Raw genomic sequence first — 21,461 nt, 5'->3', positions numbered from 1 at the left:
GCAGAGACATTACTTCTCCAACAAAGGTCCGTCTAGTCAAAGACATGGTTTTTCCAGTGGTCATGTATGGATGAGAGAGTTGGACTATAAAGAAAGCTGAGCACCGAAAAATTGATGCCTTTGAACTGTGGTGTTGGAGAAAATGCTTGAGTATCCCTTGGACTGAAAGGAGATCCAACCAGTCCATTCTAAAGCAGATCAGTCTGGGTGTTCATTGGAAGGACTGATATTGAAGCTGAAACTCCAAAGCTTTGGCCACCTGATGCAAAGAACTGACTTATTTGAAAATACTCTGATGCTGGGAAAGATTGAGGGCAGGAGGAGAAGGGGACGACAGAAGATGAGATGATTGGATGGCATCACCGACTCAATGGACATGAGTCTGAGTAAGCTCCAGGAGTTGGTGATGGACAGGGAAGCCTGGCATGCTGCAGTCCATGGGGTCGCAAAGAGTCAGATACAACTGAGCGACTGAACTGAATACTCCCCTACTTCATTCTTCTTTTTCAAAATTGTTTTAACTCTCTTAGTTTCTTTGCTTTCTATATAAATTTTAGATAATCTTGTCTATATCCACAAAAGATGTCTTACTTGAGTTTGATAGAAATTGCATTAAACTTGTATATGAATTTGGGGAGCATTTCATGTTTACTATATTGAATCTTCTAATCCATGAACACGATCTCTCCATTTATTTTAGATCTTTGATTTCTTTCACAAGCATTTTATAGTCTTGAATGTATTTTGTTTTATTCACACCTAAATATTTTTTATTGAGTGATTTTACTTGGTATTGTGGTTTTAATGTTGATGTCCATGTGTTCATTTCTAGTATATATTAATAGAAATAAATTTGGTTTTGTACATTGATTTTGTATCCTGGGACCTTGCTCAACTCATTAGTTTGAGTTGTTGATAGGTTTTTTAGTATTTTCTATGTAGACAATCAAGTTGTGCAAAGAAAGGAACAGTTTTCTTTTTCAATATGTATGCTTTTTTTTTTTTTTTTCTTTTCTTGCTTTTTTGCACTGGCTAGAACTCCCAGGGCTATGTTGAATAAGAGAAAGAATGAACTTTTTTGCTTTGTTGCCCATCTCAGGGGCAAAGCATTCAGTCTTTCACCAGTAAGTAAAATGTTAGCTCTAGGGTTTTTTGTAGATACTATCTATCAAATTGAGGAAGATCCCCTCCACTCCTATCTTTCTGAGAGTTTTTAATAATGAATGTGTGCTAAATTTTGTCAAATGCTTTTTCTGCATCAATTGATATGATCATGTGGGTTTTCTTCTTAGCTGGTTAAAATGATACATTGCTTAATTTTTCAAGTTTTTTGTTTTTTTTTTTTTAAGGTCAGGAAGCAACAGTTAGAACTGGACATGGAACAACAGACTGGTTCCAAATAGGAAAAGGAGTTCGTCAAGGCTGTATATTGTCACCCTGCTTATTTAACTTCTATGCAAGAGTACATCATAAGAAATGCTGGGCTGGAAGAAGCACAAGCTGGAATCAAGATTGCCGGGAGAAATATCAATAACCTCAGATATGCAGATGACACCACCCTTATGGCAGAAAGTGAAGAGGAACTAAAAAACCTCTTGATGAAAGTGAAAGTGGAGAGTGAAAAAGTTGGCTTAAAGCTCAACATTCAGAAAACGAAGATCATGGCATCTGGTCCCATCACTTCATGGGAAATAGATGGGGAAACAGTGTCAGACTTTATTTTTGGGGGCTCCAAAATCATTGCAGGTGGTGATTACAGCCATGAAATTAAGAGACGCTTACTACTTGGAAGGAAAGTTATGACCAACCTAGATAGCATATTCAAAAGCAGAGACATTACTTTGCCAGCACAGGTCCGTCTAGTCAAGGCTATGGTTTTTCCTGTGGTCATGTATGGATGTGGGAGTTGGACTGTGAAGAAGGCTGAGTGCCGAAGAATTGATGCTTTTGAACTGTGGTGTTGGAGAAGACTCTTGAGAGTCCCTTGGACTGCAAGGAGATCCAACCAGTCCATTCTGAAGGAGATCAGCCCTGGGATTTCTTTGGAAGGAATGATGCTAAAGCTGAAACTCCAGTACTTTGGCCACCCCATGCGAAGAGTTGACTCATTGGAAAAGACTCTGATGCTGGGAGGGATAGAGGGCAGAAGGCGACAGAGGATGAGATGGCTGGATGGCATCACTGACTCGATGGACGTGAGTCTGAGTGAACTCCGGGAGTTGGTGATGAACAGGGAGGCCTGGCGTGCTGTGATTCATGGGGTCGCAAAGAGTCGGACATGACTGATCGACTGAACTGAACTGATTTTTGACTATGCTGGGTCTTCACTGCTGCATGGGCTTTTCTCCAGTTGTGGCAAGAGGGGGCTATTCTCTAGGTGGAGTGCACTGGCTTCTCATTGCAGTGGCTTCTCTTGCTGCTGCTCTAGAGCACAGGCTCAATAGTTGTGGTGCATGGGCTTAGTTGTTCCATAGCATGTGGGATCTTCTTGGACCAGGGATCGAACCCATGTCTCCTGCACTGGCAGGCAGATTCTTTACTACTGAGCCACCAGGAAAGCCTAAATTTTCAAGGGTTGAAATGGACTTACATTCCTAGAACAAGCCACATTTGGTCATGGTATATAATTCTTTTTTATATATTACTGAATTCTGTTTGCTGGTTTTTAAAATTTTTTATTTACTTTTTATTTTTTGGCTGTACCTCACTGCATGTAGAATCTTAGTTCCCCAATCAGGGATTGAACTTGAGCCCCCTGCATTGGAAGTGCAGAGTCTTAACCACTGGACCATTAGAAAAATCCCTATTTGCTGATATTTTGCTAAGGATGTCTGTCTATACCTGTATTCATGTGGAGTATTGGTCTATAGGTTTATGTTTTATATCATCTTTGTCATATGTTGATATCTGAGTAATATTAGTTTCATAATCATAACTCAGAAAAATTTCCTCCTCTTCTGAAGAGACTGTGTAGAGTTGGTGTTAATTTTATTTAAAAGTTTCTCAAAGTCCCCAGTGAAATCATCTGGCCTGATGATGTCTTTTTCTGGGAATTTTAAAATTATGAATTTAAGTTCCTTCATAGTTATAGAACTATTCAAATAATGTCCTATTGGGCAAACTGTGGTCATTTATCTTTTTGAGGAATTGCTCCATTTCATATAAATAGTCAAATTACATGTGTAGAGCTGTTTGCTGTATTTTCTTATTATCCTTTAAATGTCTGCAGGGTTATTCTTTTTTTTTTTTTTTTTTGCAGGGTTATTCCTGATAGTGATAACTTGGATCTCTTTCATTTTCTTTTTTGTCCTTATTGGTAGAGGTTTATAAGCTTTATTGACCTCTTCAAAGAATTAGTTTCTTGGTTCATTGATTTTCTCTATTTTCTCTCATTTCCAACTTCTAACCCCAAAGCAGATGTATAAGTAATTCTTCTTTAAAAAACAAATGAATGAAAAAACTACCATGGATAAATTAGGGAGCAACCACACATTTTACAAAACATTTTATTGTCATGATAAGGGAATTCTAAGCTCCTCTTAGGACAAGTCAACTGTAAGGGAATTCTAAGCTCCTCTTAGGACAAGTCAACTGTAAGGGAATTCTAAGCTCCTCTTAGGACAAGTCAACTGGTTAAAAAGGATTAATTACTTCCCAGAAATACTAGGATAGAGAAACCAATGATAAATTCTTTGTTATGGTTCTATAGGTCCTTGAGGCTGCCACCTCTTCCTCTCCTCCTCCTTTTTGTTTTTCTTCCCTTCCTCTTTCTTCTTCTTAGTCTTCCTCTTCATCTTTTAACTCTTTTTTCTTTCAGTTGTTCAGATTGCCTCATTGCTATTGTTCTATTTTCAACTTCACTGATCCTTTCCTCTGCTTCCTCATTCTGCTGCTGAGCTTAGCCGTTGACTTTTTAATTGTAATTATTGTATTTTTCAGTTTAAAAATTTTCCATTTGATTCTTCTTTATATCTGTTATTTCTTTGCTGAGCCTTTCTATTTTTTGTTTATTTGTTTGTTTCAAGCATACTTGTAATTGCTTGTTAAAGCATTTTTCCATGGTTACTTGAAAATCTTTGCCAGATAATTCTAACATCTGTCATCTCAGTGTTGGCATCTATTGATTGTTTTTTTTCCATTTAGTTTGAGGTCTTATTGATACTTGGTATGTCAAGTGATTTTCTTTGAAACTTGGACATTTGGAGTATTGCATTATGAGTTGCCTAAGTCTTGCTTAAATCCTCTATTTTAGCTGTTTTTTTCTGATACTGCTCCAGAGGGGAAATGAAGGGGGGGACACCACCTCAGTAGTGCCAGGTAAGATTAGAGGTCTAAGTCCCTTACTTAGCCTTCATTGGCATCTAAGGGAGAAGACTCTTCATTACTGGGTGGTGGTGAGAGTCCTAATTCTGAAGAAGGAATCCCCTGACACTGCCTCAGTGTTGGCAATGTGGGGACTTCATTACCAGGTGAAGGTGGAGGTGCAGGCTCCCAGCTTGGTCTTTGCTAGAATTAATGGGGTTGAGGTTGGTGGGAGTGTTTGGTGGAGTAGACTCATTATTGTCTAAAAGTTTTCTGTCTTGCTATGTGATCCCTTTCTTGGTTCTTTGACTAGAGGGCAGACTTTTGTTGGGGGCTTTTTTGCTCTCTGTCCATTGACATTTCTACATTGTCAGCTTCTTCAGTTCTAAGTCTTGGAAATTTGGGGCAAAAAGGAAGCCCAGGAAACTCACCACTATGTCATTCCTTGGGTCTCAAGGTCCTAGCTAGTCTGTCATTTTCTCTCTACCTTCCAGAGTGTTCTTATGTTTATACTATATACAATATTCAGGATTTTTAGTTGTATTTAGCAGAAGGAATAAAAAAAAAGTCCTACTTCTGCCCTGTCTTCCCAGAAGCAGAAGTCCTAGCTCTCTGGCTTTAATAATCACACTTTCCCTAACATCCACTGCTACCAAAAATAGCCTCTTCTTTTCATATACTTCTTCTAATGTCATCTACTTGGCCTATCTACTTTTGTCACTCATACAAAGAAGTTGAAAACAAACTCAGACTGAACAGCTTTATGAGAAGAGGTGATATAAAAGAGTTTGAAGATTTGTGTTCATGATTCTCATTAAATGAAATACTGAGGGAACTGTACATGGTTACAGGCAGGATATTCCTTGACCCTTCAGTATCAAAGTAGCCGTTCAAATATCATTTTATTAACATTGCTCACCTCGGGAGGCCATTTCTGAAAGGACAGATCAGGATATCCTGTAGGATCCAAAATGAATAAATAGCTCACCTTCACCGTCACAGCATTCTAGGATGGAAGGGTCTTCCCGAATCACGGCAGTCAGAGCACTGACATCTCCATTAGACGCTGCCTGATAAACCATGGTCAGGTCAACTTCTTCAGATGAATCACCTTCATGAATCAAACAGAGACAAACTTAGTATGTGGAGAGAATTCACTGAAAGAGTAACAACACCCAGGGGGTCACCCACACAAGTGATTCATGAAAATCTCTCTGGCGAATCTAGGCAGAAGCCTGAGTCATACTGATCACACACAACTTCACTACTTCTGAAGAATAGTGGGCCCGGGTGGGCTGCCTTGTAACGTCATCATATATGGGGGAGGAGCGTGAGGGAATAGCTGTCCTCTGAGATTTAATGCTTCTCTCCAAGCATTCAGACGACTTGAAACCAGTGAGAACAGATTGGAAAGTGGAGCCTTTATCTTGGGTCTGGGTTTCCCTTTTTGATCTGAAATATGTTACTTTCCCTTTCAGTGATTCAGTTTACCCACCTTTGAAGGAGATAATGTGCTCCTTATTCTCTGCCCTCTAGATGGGCTGTCTACCCTTTCCTCTTGCTCTGAATCCTGTGGGCTAACACTACTGAGCACATCACCCAGGCCTCCTGGCCCTCAGTGTCCAGGGGCGGCAATGGCAGGAGAAGAGGAGGAGAAAGAGATGGGGCATTTCCTCTTGCCTTCCCCTAGTACAGAGTCCAGCAGCAGCTGCTTCTCTTTCTGCAGGAGGGTCCTTTCCCCAGAACCAGACCTCACTGGGCTCCCAGTGGTAACAAACATTGTCCTTTCTATCCTGCCTCATCTCTGCATGCAGTCCCTTCACAAAAGCCCTTCATTTGAACCATCTGGGGTTTCATGACATGGTGAATCCAAAAGAAACAGAGCTGCATCACACAAACATAGGGAGCAAATGTACAGACACCAATGGGGAGAGGGGGTGGAAGATGAATGGGGAGATTGAGATTCACACGTATACACTATTGATGCTATGTATAAAATGGATAACTAATGAGATGAGAACCTACTGTAGAGCACAGGGAACTGTACTCAGTGCTCTGTGGTGACCTAAATGGGGAGGGAATCCACAAAAGAGGGGATATATGTAGACATATAGCTGATTCACTCTGCTGTATAGAAGAAACTTACACAACATTGTAAAGCAATTGTATTCTAATAGAAGTTTTTTAATTAACAGAAACAGAGCTATATGCATCTCCTTTGAATTTGATGTGTGCTCAGTTGCCCTGTTGTGTCCAATTCTTTGTGGTCCCATGGACTGTAGCCTGCCAGGCTCCTCTCTCCAGGGAATTTTCCAGGCAAGAATACTGGAGTAGGTTGTCACTTCGTCCTCCAAAGGATCTTCCTGATTCAGGGACTGAACCTCATCTCTTGCATCCCCTGAGCTAGCAGGCAGATTCTTTACCTGTGAGCCCAGTGAAGTCTGGTTCTGGGGAAAGGACCCTCCTGCTGAAAGAGAAGCAGCTGCTGCTGGACTCTGTACTAGGGGAAGGCAAGAGGAAAGGCCCCATCTCTTTCTCCTCCTCTTCTTAGCCACTTGGATTATACCTTTTTGCATGTTTGAACCAACTAATAGTATTGCCAAAAGTGACAAGAGAACTGTGGGTCAAGTGACCCCAGGGAAGCAATGGAAGGGCTGAGAGAGAAGTTTGTTTATGAGGACACCTCTTGTGAAGTGCTGTGCCGAGGCCCCCTACTTAAAATCTCCCACACGTGGTCATGGTTCAGGGAAAATATGCATGTACAAGAAAAGTTCTTAAAATTGTGTTTTTCTACTAATGTGGACGTTATGCTAGAGACACTTTATAGTTCTAATGGATCTTTAGCTGGCAGTGGTCCTAAACCTTTGGCTTGGTTTCCTTGTCCCAGTACTTCTGGGAAGTCACTAATGACTTTTTAACCAGCTGACCTGTTCCAGGAGAAGCTTGTCACTGAAAATGATTCGCTTGCGACAACAAACTGCCTTGTGAAGTGAGTAGCTGCTCCCTAATTTAACCGTGGCAGGCTTGTTACTGTAGGAGCTGCTTTCAAAGCCAACTCGCATTTGACTGAAGCCTAGGACTGAGTGGTGACGGATGTGAAAGGCAAGTGCCACTTCTGTGTAAGTGTAAGGACTCTGGAGCTGCAACAGTGGGGTTCAGTTCCTGGTTTGTACCAACCAGCTGTGTAAATTTGGGCCAGTTACACTCTCTGGGTCTTAGTTTCCTTGTCTTCAAGATGGAGATGATGATGATAATAACCATGTACCTCATAAGGTTGCTGTGAGGAATAAATGAGTTAATATTTAACCCTATATGCTTTTAGAACAGGGCATGCTGCTAAGTCACTTCAGTCGTGTCCAACTCTGTGTGACCCCATAGACGGCAGCCCACCAGGCTCCCCCATCCCTGGGATTCTCCAGGCAAGAACACTGGAGTGGGTTGCCATTTCCTCCTCCAATGCATGAAAGTGAAAAGTGAAAGTGAAGTCGTGACCCCATGGATTGCAGCCTACCAGGCTCCTCTGTCCATGGGATTTTCCGGGCAATGGTACTGGAGTGGGTTGCCATTGCCTTCTCCAAAAACAGGGCATAGTGTGTTGTAAATGCTGTATATACTCGGCTACTACTACCGTTACTGCTTTTTCTTGAGAGTGTGAATGTTTCAAGAACATTTGGAATCTGGGGGATGTAAAGAAAAAGGTCTTTCTGATGATGGCTAGATGAAGGATGCATAGATTGCATAGAACATTCACTGTCTACTAGAAGCCCTCCCAGGAGCACAGACATTATGTGAGGATCGTTCATAATATCTTTGGACACAAGAAACAGGGCCAACACTTAAGCATTAAGATGGGCCTGGTGTCAGGTTGTATGACTTGATACCAAAGATGCTGGAGATGTCACTTCAAAAGGAAGGTCATGGTGGTGGCCTGAGATACATGGTGTTTATAACCTGTTTATATCATGTGTATAAATGTGATACATAAATGTGTACTCATCACAGAGTGTAATAAAATCTGTAAGGCACATTCATCACACTGTTATGTACACACAGCTGAGAGAAACAAGGAATGCATTGCCTGATAGAATAGAATTCCAAATAATTTACCAGAAGGATTCTAAGAACATTGTATTTAATAGAGATAAACTAAAGGTAATATCTTTTAGTCCATAAAATATTTGGTTGAACTAACCGAATGGTGGTTGAACCTGTCTGGTGGCTCAGATAGTAAAGAATCTGCCTGCAATTTGGGAGACCGGGGTTCGATCCCTGGGTCGGGAAGATCCCCTGGAGAAGGAAATGGCAACCCATTTCAGTATTCTTGCCTGGAAAATCCCAAGGATGGAGGAGCCTGGTGGGCTACAGTCCATGGGGTTGCAAAGAGTCTGACACTACTGAGTGACTAACACTTTCACTTTGAGCCTGGGGTGTTTTTTTGTTGTTGTTGTTAATTTTTGGCTGCCCTGGGTCTTCACTGCCATGCGAGGGCTTTCTCTAGTTGCAGAGAGCAGGGGCTACTCTCTAGTTGTAGTGCGTGGGCGTCTCATTGCAGTGGATTCTCTCGTTGTGCAGTACGGGCTCTAGCCATGCGGGTTTCAGTTAGTTGCTGCCTGGGGGCTCAGCGTTTGCAGCTTGTGGGTTCTAGAGTGCAGGTTCGGTAGTTGTGGCACATGGGCCCAGTTGTCCCAAAGCATGTGGTATCTTCCCAGACAAGGGAACAAATCCATCTTCCCTGTATTCCAAGGGGGATTCTTAACCAGCAGACTTCAAGGGAAGCCCGAACTTGTAATTTTTGTTCCTCAACATACCCTGCTGGTGACCTTAACCTTATTATCCTCTATGGACTATCTCCTCTCCTTTTTCAGCCCATGGAGTTAACCAGTTGCTCAGGGCTGGCACATGGGACTAGAACTAAGCCAATCAACACCAGCACTATCCTGGCCACAGAGATTGGTTCAGGGATGTGCCCCAATAAGAGCCCGTGAAAGCCCGTGGGATATTTTGGGATTGCTGGGAGCAAGTTTTGTTCTACCACCCCTGAAGCCAGGAGTTATGGGGGACATCTCATGGATGGAGGGCCTAAGAATGAAGACAAGAGAAGAAGAGCAGAACTCTAAGAGAAGAAAATAATTGAGACCTGGTGACATTGTTTAAATCCCTGAATCAAGCCATATCTTAAGCCAGCACCAATTTGGGAACATTTACATGAACCAATACATTTCTTGTTTTTGCTTAAGTTTTTTGCACAGATTTCATGTATTTGTTTTTCTTTCTAATCACTGAAAGAGTTTTAACTGACAAAAGGTTTTTAGTGGTGGCACATTAGAAAAGCTCATAGTAAGCTTTTAGTTGGGCTTTAGTAGTTGGGCAGTTAACGCTATAGGAATTAACAACATGACAATCAACTAGTAGGTCTCTGGCTGTAGTAATAATAGTCTAGTAACAGAAGTATAGGAGATAATAGGTTTTTTCCTTTTTTTCACCATGCTGAGCCTTACTTGTAGCACTCAGAATCTTCGTTGCTGCATGCGGGATCTTTTCTGTGGTATGTGGGACCTAGTTCCTGGACCAGGGGTCAAACTCGGCCCCCCTGCATTGGGAGCACAGAGTCTTAACCACTGGACCACCAGGGAAGTCTTGGCTTTTTCTCTTCTTAACCAACTGGTCATTGTCATGCCGAGGTCTATGGCCCATGGACTAAATGGGTTATAGGCAGGTAGCTGAAGGATATTCAGAGGAGAGTGACCTGAGGATGACTGGACTTTATGTAATAGGATGAGCAGCAGAAGGTGAAGGCTGTGAGATTCCTTTGTGAGGCCATGTTGGTGGCCTTCATTTATTTGAGGATTTTTTTCAAGTAAAAAAATTGTGGTGAATATAACATAAAGTTTGCATTTTAACCATTTTTAAGTGTAGAGTTCAGGAGGATGACATATATTACCACTATCCATCTCCACAATTCTTTTAATCTTCCAAAACTCAAAATTGGTATCCATTAGACAAAAACTCCCCACTCTTCCTTCTCCTCCATCTCCTGGAAACCATTCCATTTTCTGTCTCTATGAATTTGATCACTCTAGATATCTCATTTAAGTGGAATCAACATTGTCTGTCCTTTTGTTACTGGCTTATTCACTTAACAGAATGTCCTGGAGATTCACTCACATTGTGGCATGTCTCAGAATTTCCTTCTTTTTAAAGGCTGAATAATCTGTTGTGTGTATGTAACACATTCTGTTTATTCATTCATCTATTGGTGGGCACTTGGGTTGTTTCCACATTTTGCCTATTGTGAGTAATGCTGCTGCAAACTTTGGTATACAAATAATTTTTTCAGATTCTGCTTTCAATTCTTTCAAGTATATACTTAGAAGTGAAATTGCAGGATTACATGATAATTCTATTTTTAATTTTTTTAAGGAAACACTGTACTGTTTTCCAATGTGGCTCCTACAGTTTATATTCTTACCAACAGTGCTCAAAGGTTCCAATTTCCCTCGTCTTTACCAACACTTGTTATTTCCTGTTTTTTGCTTCTTGTGTTGGTTTGTTTTAATAATAGCTAGCCTGATGGGTGTGAAGTAATGTTTTGTGGTTTTGATTTGCATTTCCCTATGATTAGTGATGCGGAGCATCTTTTCTTTTCTTTTTTTTTTCATGTTTTTTTGGTGTTTGTATATCTTCTCTGGAGTAATATCTAAGTCCTTTGTCCATTTTTCATTGTTTTTTTTTTTTTTTCTGTTCAGTTGTAGAAATTCTTTTTTATGTTCTTAATATTAACTCCTTATCAGGTATATAATTTGTATACATTTTCTCCTATTGTGTGGGTTGCCTTACCACTGTTGATAGTGTCTTAATTAAAGCATTTAACTTTAATGTAGTTCAAATTGTCTGTCTTTCATTGTCTGGGCTTTTGTCATTACATCTGAGAAATTATTGCCAAATTCAACATCATTTTCCCTCTACATTTTCTTCTAAGAGTTTTATAGGTTTAGGTCTCATGTTTAGGTCTTTGATCCATTTTAAGGTATTTGTTGTAGATGGTGTTAAGGGTCTGACTTCATCATTTTGCACTTGTCTGTCCAGTTGTTTCTGAATCATTTGTTGAAAAGACAATTCTTCCCTCCACTGAATGGTCTTGGCACCCGTGTTGACTCCTCAGTTGCCTCCTAAGTTGATCACAGATGTATGAGATTATTTCTAGACTCAGTTCTGTTCCACAGATCCGTATGTCTGTCTCCATGCCAGTACTATACTGTTTTGATTGCTGCAGCTTTACAGTATGGTTTGAAATCAGGAGGTGTGAGACCTCCAACTTTGCTCTTCTTTTGTAAGTTTTGTTTTTTTTTTTTCCTTTTGGTCATTTGGGGTCCTTTGAAATTCCACATGAATTGTAGGATGGATTTTTATATTTCTACAAAAACATCACCAGGATTTGGTTAGGGACTGCATCAAATCCGTAAATCTCTGGGTAGTATTGACATCTTAACAACATTGTCTTTTAATCCATGAAACACAAGACATGTTTCCATTTATTGGTGTCTAATTTCTTTCAACAGTGTTTTATAGTTTTCAATGTGTAAGTCTTTTGCCTTCTTGATTTTTATCCTAAGTGTTTTATTCTTCTTGATGCTACTATAAACAGAATTATTTTTCAAAGAGCTTTTAGGCAGAGAAGTTTATGGTTAAACTTTCCTGGGAAATTCCAGCAGTTAGAAAGAGCAATGGTGAGAATGACGGAGGGTATTTTAATTGTCAGAGCACGGTACAAATGTCCTGGGTCACCTCAAGAGGTAGTCGTGAACTTTTGTTGTTAAAGATGTCTATCTTGGCTAGGTGTTCACCAAGGGGGTGTGTTTCAGAAGGAATTCAGACACAGAGAGATGCACAAGGTATGGGGAAGGGAAGACGTGTGAGGCAAAACAGAATGTATTTCAGAATTTCTTCTAGCCCTGAGATGCTATGTGTGTGCTCAGTCATGTCTAACTCTTACGACCTCACGTACTACAGCCCACCAGGCTCCTCTGTCCATGGGATATTTTAGGCAAGAATACTGGAGTGGGTTGCCATTTCCTCTTCCGAGGGATCTTCCCGACCCAGGGATTGAAACTGTGCCTCCTGAATCTCTTGCTTGGCAGGTGGATTCTTTACCAGTGGGTCATAAGATAATGTACTAAATTACAAAATGATTAGAAAATTGGAAAGGAATGAACTTCCATGGAACTTGTGTAGAAACAGTCAATTTAAATTGCAGTCAATGCAAATAATTATGCCTGAACCTGAGATAGTACAAAGAATTTCTGAAGATATGAGGAAGGGTGATTTAGAAATAACAAGTATGACAAGAACAACTGATGGTCCTGATGGAATCTAAAACAGAGGCAAGAAAAATTCTTTTCTATCAGAAGTCACAAAGCCATTTAAGATATGCAGAAGATCTACATAAACAAACGATACATACATTCTTCCTTCTCTCCTTCCTTCTTTCTTTATCCTCTTGTTACCTACTATCTATTTTTTTTGTCTGTTTATCTATTAATCAGCTATTTATCATCTGTTTATCTTTTTTTCCATTTAACTTTAGAGGAGGAGCATGGTTTGAATGGCTTTTGTCTCTCCAACTGTGTGAGAGTTAAACAGATGTATATATGGATGCATAAATAAAAACTCTATAATTCACAGAGGGAAAGAGACTGAAATAGAGAAAATGGAAAACAGACATTAAAGAATAGAAAGAATGAAGTATGTGAACAGATGTGGTTTAGTCGCTAAGTCGTGTTTGACTCTTGTGACCCCATGGACTGTAGCCCACCAAGTTCCTCTGTCCATAGGATTTTCCAGGCAGGAATACTGGAGTAGCTGCCATTTCCTTCTCCAGGGAGTCTTCCTGACACAGGGATCAAACCCGGGTCTTCTGCGCTGCAGGCAGATTCTTTACCAACTGAGCTACCATGAACAGATGTAGATTATATTTTTACAAAAAATTATCTGTATATATGTATATAAATGAAAAATATAAGACAAGAATATGCATCAAAAATAGAGATAATTTCTTACATATTATTCAGTACTTTCTATATTTTACCAATTCTCCACAATGAATTTATATATATTGTTGTTGTTTAGTCGTTAAGTCATGTCTGATTCTTTTGAGATCCCATGGACTGTAGCCCTCCAGTCTCCTCTGTCTGTGGGATTTTTCAGGCAAGAATACTGGATTGGGTTGCCATTTCCTTCTCCAGTGGGTCTTCCTGAGCCAGGGATCGAACCCACATCTCTTGAATTGGCAGGCATTGGAAGGTTGATTCTTTACCCCCAAGCCACCTGGGAAGCCCTTAGATATTTTTAATAATCATCAAAATAAACCAAATTTTAAATGATGAGAGAGGAGAGAGTCTTACTAGCTTTATATTAATATTTATATTAATTATATTATAAATATATTTATATTAATATTTATATTAATGTGTTACTACTAGAAGGGTAGACACGGCCTGAGTGACTGCCTGAGTGAGAAAACAAGTCCTTGATATTTAACAAAGTGCTGAGAAAGGAAAGACATACATGTATTTTAAAAATTCCAACCTTTATAAATACCCTAGCAAATTTTTAAAAAAATAGGAAAATATTTAAAATTTTATTAATTTTTACTTAAAATTAAAAGGCTAGATTAAAAAAAAATCATCTGTTTCCCTCATTTTTCATGGTTAAAACCTTGTAACAGTTTTTTGCATGTGTCATACATTATCTACCGAATTTCAAGGGCCCAGCTTTTTAATAATAGGATTGTAGACATACGACAGTCTGCTAGAAATGTTTTGGATTAGGGGGAAAAAACAAAAAATCAAAGCTTCTCAGATTTTACACAAATGTGGGTTCTTTCACATAAAGGCTCTGTCCCTGGTTTCTTGTGGACTTCCTTGGAAAAGTCCTTGATGGCATCAGTTACTGAACCTACTTTGTGGGAATTACCCCAAGGTCAGCTTGGCATTTGTTCTGCTTAAATTGAGACTGTTTTGTGGAACAAGGTCAATGTAAAGACAGATCAGGTACTGCAGTTTCAAGTGTCCAGACCAGAGGGCGTTGGGAGGATTTCTTGGGTTCATTCTTTTCTGAAGATCCTTGGATGCCTAAACCTAGCTTAGAGTCACCAGTGAAGTCAGGCTTCATTTTAGGCAACTATAGAGGCTTCCACAGTTATTTCTTAAATTGTTTTTTTAGAGTGGAATTGATTGCATCTGGAGAACTGAGAGTTATTAATTCATCCATTTACTTAACATCTACCCTAGGTTAGTGAAATTGCAGGTACACAGATTTTAGAGTCACTGCTCCTAAGGAACCAGGAGGAAGACATGCTCTAATGCGAAAAGGAGTGTGTTGTTTATGATTGAGATACACCAGGCATATTATGGCAGGACTGAGGAAAAATGATTTGAATGAATAGTTTCCTGGGCCTTCTCATAATCCAGACCCATCTATCCTCCTGGAGGATTATCCTAGGTGCTTTGGGGACAGTTGAGACATTGTCTTTGGGGGGCTACCTGGAGTGATCTGTCCATAAAGTGGTGAGGCCTTTCCACTTTTAGGGAAGATGTCAGGCCTTCATCGCACCCCAGTGGCTCCATGTAACAATATTGCCACCCACTGGTGATAAGAGTCTCTCTAGGCCTTGACCTGGGCTCTGAGCCAGGATGGTACCAGTTCTGCTGGATAGAATTAAAAGCCAGCTGGGAATACTCTGGCCATGCAGGAACAAGTTTAAGGTCACTGATAAAGTTGCTGGCATTGAATTCAAATGAGTCTCATGTGACTCATCTTATACATCATGTGACACACAGCATATAGATATGGAAGTGATATAGAAAAATAGTAAGAACCCAGCCTCCAGATTTTGAATCCTAGCACTGCCAGTTTCCTGCTAGCTGTATGATCTTGGGTGAGTTACTTAACTTCTTTATTCCCATTCTTCACTTGTCAAATGGGTAAAAACAATATTTACTTCACAGGGTTGTTTTTGGGAGCTAAATGGGTTCATCTACATAAAGAACAATGCCTGGCACAAAGTATTCAAATTATGTCGATAATCATGTGCTATTACTATTACTACTTTAAAAAGTATGTATTTACTCATTTGACTGTGGTGGGTCTTTGCTGCTGTGCAGGCTTTCTCTGGCTGCGGGGAGCAGGGGCTTTCTCTAGTTGTGGTGCGCGTGTTTCCCATTGTGGTGGCTTCTCTCGTTGCAGAGCACAGGCTCTAGGGTGTATGGGCTCAGTAGTTGTGGTGCATAGGCTTAGTTGCCCTACAGCACGTGGGATCTTCCCAGACCAGGGATCGAACTCATGTCTCCTGCATTAGCAGGCAAATTCTTAATCACTGAGCCACCAAGGAAGCCCTCACTATTACTACTTTGATAGGGAGAGGAACCTCTGTCTTCTTTCCCCATAATGAGTCTTGCTCAACAGACTGTAGAGATTTTGTCAGCTGAAACATTTTGCTATTTTGCCTGTTTTCTCCTTTAGTCCCTCGGGGTGTATTGGCTGAGGTTTTAAGAGTGTTTTATAAAGTGCCAGTCATATGGGAGTACAAAAAAAGAGTTTCTTTCTAACATTTTAAAGAGAAAAATAGCTCCAAGCTTTCTGCATGTACCAGCTGAGAAAAGATATTCAAAGCAACCTTCTTGCCGTGGGAGTGGAAAAGAAGGGATTTCATTCTGTGGGAAGAAAGTCTTGCAACAATATTATCTCAAGGGTAAATATCTGGCCACAATCAGACCTTTCTTCATAACCAAACTTGTGATGCAACACATGTTGTGAATCTCAAAATCACTGTGTTTCTCTGGGTGATTCCTCTGACCTGCGAATTCCATTCCACAGTTAGCATCTCTACTGGACATGGGGTGGCGGGTAGTGCTGGGAAATGGAATTTGCTGTTCTAAGAAGCATGTCTGTGTTGAACTTCAGTAATGATGAATATCTAGAAAGCATTTTCATAAAGGGAACCTTCATTTTAATAATGTGCTCAATTGCTCCAATCGTGTCCGACTCTTTGCAACCCCATGGACTGTAGCCTACCAAGCCACTCTGCCCATGGGGTTCTCCAGGCAAAAATATGCAGTGGGTTGCCATTTCCTTCTCCAGGGGAGTCTTCCCAACCCAAGGATTGAACCTGGGTCTCTTACGTCTCTTGCATTGGCAGGTGAGATTTTTACCACTAGCACCACTTGGGAAGACCCTATTTTGATAATACTAGTTCTTAAAAAGATCTCAATTTTTAACACATAGGACCTTTAGTATATGTACAATGAATGAATTGATTGATTGGCATAGTTCTCATGTTCAATGGGCTTTCTCACCCATTAGAGCCTTATGTAAATCTCACTGATGTTAACAATGTTGTATCAAGAAGTTCTTTGTAAGTAGGCAAGTATAAGTCTTAAATGACTTTTATGAAGGATTGTGTTAGCCTAGCTGGTTCTGGAAACTGAAGAATAATCCACATGTTACTTTGACCACTGTACTTTCAGTCCTCCTCACTTTCGCCTGGATCAAACGTATGACACCACTCACCTCTCTTACTTTCAAGAAATGGGAGATGTTCATGTCAGGAATTTGCCATTTTAACCTGGGACTTTGAAAGGTGAGGAATAGGTGAAGAAGCAGAGTTTGTTCAGTTTGGGGAAGAGAAGACTCAGTTGGACAAGACAGCTGTTTTCAAACATCGGAAAAGCTAGAGGAGAGTTTAGATTTGTTTTCTGCAGATCCAGTAAAAGTTGATCCAGTCACTGAGTTGTGTCTGACTCTTTGTGACCCCATGGACTGTAACCCACCAGGTTCCTCTGTCCATGAACTTATCCAGGCAATAATACTGGTGGATAGCCATTCCCTTCTCCAAGGGATCTTCTTGACCCAGGGATCAAACCTGGGTCTCTGGCATTGCAGGTGGATTCTTTAACAGCTGAGCCACCATGGAAGCCCAGAGGGCAGAGCTAGTTATAGTGGATAGAAATTGGCAAAATCAAGACTTTTAATGACTAGAGCTGTTCATAATTGGAAAGAATTATCTTGTGCTGTGTGTGTTCTTTCTCGCTACCCATGTCTAAGGAGGTTCTTATCAAGCATATCTTGGGATGCACTTGAGGAGATGTCTGTATTGACTAGAAGGTTGAGCTCTAAGGTTCCCTCTGTGATTGAGATTCTATGTGTCTTTCTCACATCTGTGTAGAACCAAATAATGAATCACTTACTCTTGATGGACAGTGACAATTAGGCTGTAAAGGATTTGGAGAAGTGGGTCTTCCTTGGGTCCTTTAAAATGCATCCTCCTATTGGCCCTCCACTGTGGTCACTTGTAAAACTGCCCCAAGAGCCTTGATAGCCTGAAAATATTTTAAGAAAACAAATGCAGTTTGGGTGATTGGTCCAAGTTTAGAGATTGAATCAATCTCTCTGCAGTCCTTGAGATTCCATGGCTCCTGAAGCCCTGATACAGTTCCCTTCTGTCATCTGGGCTCCTGTGGCTGTCTTCATTGTCTGGACTCTGCTTTCTCCCTCCTCACGATAATCTCATGGATTCCTTAATGTAGTTGAAATGGAATCAAGAATCACTCACTATATTGGGCTTGTCGCTTTATAAAAGGCACAGAATAAAACCCAAACTGGTGAATAATCACCCTTCATGTGACCTCACTAGAATATTGTCAGTATGGCTTTCCTCTTATTGCAGAAAAAATTATCTTGAACGTTAGATAGCAGAAGTAGACAGAGAGTGTTGGATACATTGAGTCTGTGTTTATGGGTTAGTCACTCAGTTGTGCCTGACGCTTTGTGACTCCATGAACTCTAGCCTGCCAGGCTCCTCTGTCGGAATTCTCCAGGCAAGTGTACTGGAGTGGGTTGCCATACCCTTCTCCAATATTGTATATATTGATAAATTGATTTAATTATCATATTATTTTCCAATCGACAAATTGAAGAGAAGTAGATATAGGAAATGAAGTCTCATCCTTCACAATCCTTAGAAATAGAATTAGGAAAAGAGTCTTCTGCTCCTTTAAATAATTGTATAAAGCATATCACTAGCATTTCAGGTAGAGTTGAACTAAATAAGTAGCTTTCTCCAGCTCTCATATATTATGGGTATATGATTACCTAAGGCTGATTCAAACTGTGTCATCTAGCTGTGAGTATATAATATTGTGAAGTCTAAAAAAAGCGACAACACGGCAAAGGAAACCATAAACAAAACAAAAACACAACCTATGGAAAGGGAGAAATGTTTGCAAATGATGCAACTGGCATTTCCAAAATATACAAACAGTTCATACAACTCAACAACAACAAAATAAACAATCAAAAAGGGACCAGATCAAGAGTAATATTAAAAGGATGCAATGACTGGCTTGTCAGGTCCCATATCAGACTGGAGGCAGGCCTAACAGCTGAAGAAGGGTTGATAACTTTTTAAGCTGCTGTATGGTGGCTTGTGTGTATTTCTGGGGAATGATTAATATAATCTCTATTGATCTGAGGATATAGAGATATATTAAGATTGTAACACCCAGTGACTAATAGTCCTTAGCATAGTGCCAGAGTTACATTTTACAAAGAAAATAGAGATCATGCTGATTTTTCATTTGATGTTTTCTCTTTTTTAAACATTTAACGTGTGCTCAGTTGCTCGCTCAGACGTGTCTGACTGTTTGTGGCCCCATGGACCATAGTCCACCAGACTTGTCTGCCCATGGAATTTTCCAGGCAAGAATGCTGGAGTGGGGTGCCATTTCCCATTTTAGGGGATCGTCCTGACCTAGGGATTGAACCTGTGTCTCTTGTGTTAACTGTGTGGCTGGCAGATTTTTTTTACCACTAGTGCTACCTAGGAAGCCCAAACATTTAGTTATTGGATCATAAATATTTTCCCATGCTATAAGGTAAGATTTGAAAATGTTATTTGTAAAATGTGGCATAAAATTCCATTGATTGGACTTAACACTATTGATTTAATCATTCTCTTAATATTAAACATTTAAATCCTTTCACTTTTGGAGGGAATTATTAATTCTGTGGCTATTCCAAATAATACTATTATGTTCTTGCACATATGTCTTTCTGTGAATCTTTGATTATTTGCTTTGGACACATTTCTAGAAGTGAACTTATGAAGCAATGAATTTTTGACTCTTTGTCAAATTGCCCTCCTGAAAGGTTGACCCAACTCATCCTCCCCAAGCAGGACATGACAGCAAACATTTCACTTCATTCTTTTTTTACTATTTATTTTTTAACTGCACGGGGCTTCATTTCTGTATGTGTGCTTTATCTAGCTGTGGAGAATACGGGCTACTCTCTCGTTGTGGTATGCGGGCTTTTCATCACCGGACCTTCTTTTTTGCAGGGCACAGACTGTAGGGCGCGGGCTTCAGTGGTTGCTGCAAGTGGGCTCAGTAGTTTGAGCACTCGAGCTTAGTAGCCCGGCAATATGTGGGATCTTCCTGGACCAGCAGGGATTGAAACAGCGTCCTCTGCATTGCAAGATTCTTAATCTCTGGACCACCAGGGAAGCCCTCGCCTCATTCTTAATGACACTGCATTATTTTATTTTATTTTTTTTCAGTGCTGGTCTGAAAGAAGGAAACGGGTACATAATTTCCAAAGGTCATTTCTTTTATTGTTCCTGAGAGAGTAGTTTTTCATATATTTATGGCCATTGCATGAATTACTCATAGGTGTCCTTTATATATTATTTTAAGGCATTTGTCTTTATCTGATTGATTTGAAAGAGCTCTGTTTACAGTAAGGATATTAACTCTTCATCTGTTATCTAGGCTGCAGTTACTTTTCCCTGTTAGCCACTGAAGTCCTCAGTTTGTTTTGTTGGGTTTTGAAAAATACATTGTCAAAACCTATGGATATTGCATTGATCATTCATTGTTTTTATGATTAGAAAGGTCATAACCCACGGAACCTTATACCTAAGTGTTAACATTCAGTCGTGTCTGACTCTTTGTGACCCCATGGACTATACAGTCCATGGAATTTTTTAGGCCAGAATATTGGAGTAGGTAGCCTTTCCCTTCTCCAGGGGATCTCCCCAGCCCAGGAATCAAGCCCAGGTATCCCACATTGCAGGCAGATTCTTTATCAGCTGAGCCACAAGGGAAGCCCCAGAAAACTGGAGTGGGTAACATATCCCTTCTCCAGCAGATCTTCCTGACCCAGGAATCAAACCGGGCTCTCCTGCATTGCAGGAGGATTCTATACCAACTGAACTATCAGGGAAACCCTCTGTTAACATTTAAGCATAATTCATATGAAACCTTTTTTTAAATCCTCAAGTGTTTTATATTTTTTTAAGTTTAAAAAAATTTATTTATTTTTACATATGGAACTTTTAAACTGTATTTTTGTGTGCCATAATTATCCTTTTCCCCCAACATCAGGTAATTCTCCTTTTCCTCACTTGTTTGTAAGGGCAACCTTACATCTAGTTAACACATAGTTAACACCTTGGAGGAGGCGCCTCCTACAACCCACTCATTGGAACTGAAGCCTGGAACGCAGGGATCCAAGAGCCATTTCTCTGCAGTGGTACACGCATGAATGTGGAAAAGTGGCCAAAGTGCTCATCACTCCCATTCCATAGAGTCTTGTCGTCTGCCTATAGTCACGGTTCTTAGCTTGTTTAGTGTTTCCTGTAGGGTTTTGAGTTCTAGAATTTTTGCTAGCCTATTTGAAGGAATTAAACTCAGAACAATCCTAAAATTAGCAAAAACATCAATACAATCACTTCCATGGCACAACAACGTCCACCAGCAACTGTGAAAGCATCCACTGTTATTTGCCTGTCCCCAAGGGGTCTCTGTCACTGTCTGAATAGCAATCATAATGATGGTCAATGATTATACCAAGCTTATTATTACCAGGCACTGTGCTAAGCCTTTTGTAGAAATCGACTCATTTAATGCTTTGTGGCCCAGCTGCATGGGTCACCTGCAATGCGAGAGAGATCTGGGTTTGATCCCTGGGTTGGGAAGATCCCCTGGAGAAGGGAAAGGCTACCCACTCCAGTATTCTGGCCTAGAGAATTCCATGGACTGTATAGTCCATGGGGGAGCAAAGAGTCAGACACAACTGAGAGATTTTCACTTTCACTTATGAGA

The 21,461-nt window shown here is 40.3% G+C and overlaps 1 protein-coding gene across 5 annotated transcripts in view; it reads right to left on the bottom strand.

The window, feature by feature from the left end:
* Positions 1–21,461, bottom strand: part of ANKRD55 (ankyrin repeat domain 55) — a 109,247-nt gene that overhangs the window by 71,182 nt on the left and 16,604 nt on the right. For 4 of the 5 annotated variants that reach the window (XM_044932427.2, XM_044932425.2, XM_044932424.2 and 1 more), the window contains exon 3: positions 5,291–5,413. In XM_044932427.2, coding sequence (XP_044788362.1) covers positions 5,291–5,413 — 123 coding nt within the window. Of the gene's footprint in view, positions 1–5,290; positions 5,414–17,546; positions 17,679–21,461 lie in introns of all 5 variants that reach the window. The other variant, XM_044932426.2, reaches the window with a different exon arrangement.

This window comes from Bubalus bubalis, chromosome 19, assembly GCF_019923935.1.
Source record: "Bubalus bubalis isolate 160015118507 breed Murrah chromosome 19, NDDB_SH_1, whole genome shotgun sequence".
NCBI lineage: Eukaryota > Metazoa > Chordata > Mammalia > Artiodactyla > Bovidae > Bubalus > Bubalus bubalis.
This window is presented reverse-complemented; position numbering and strand designations above follow the sequence as displayed.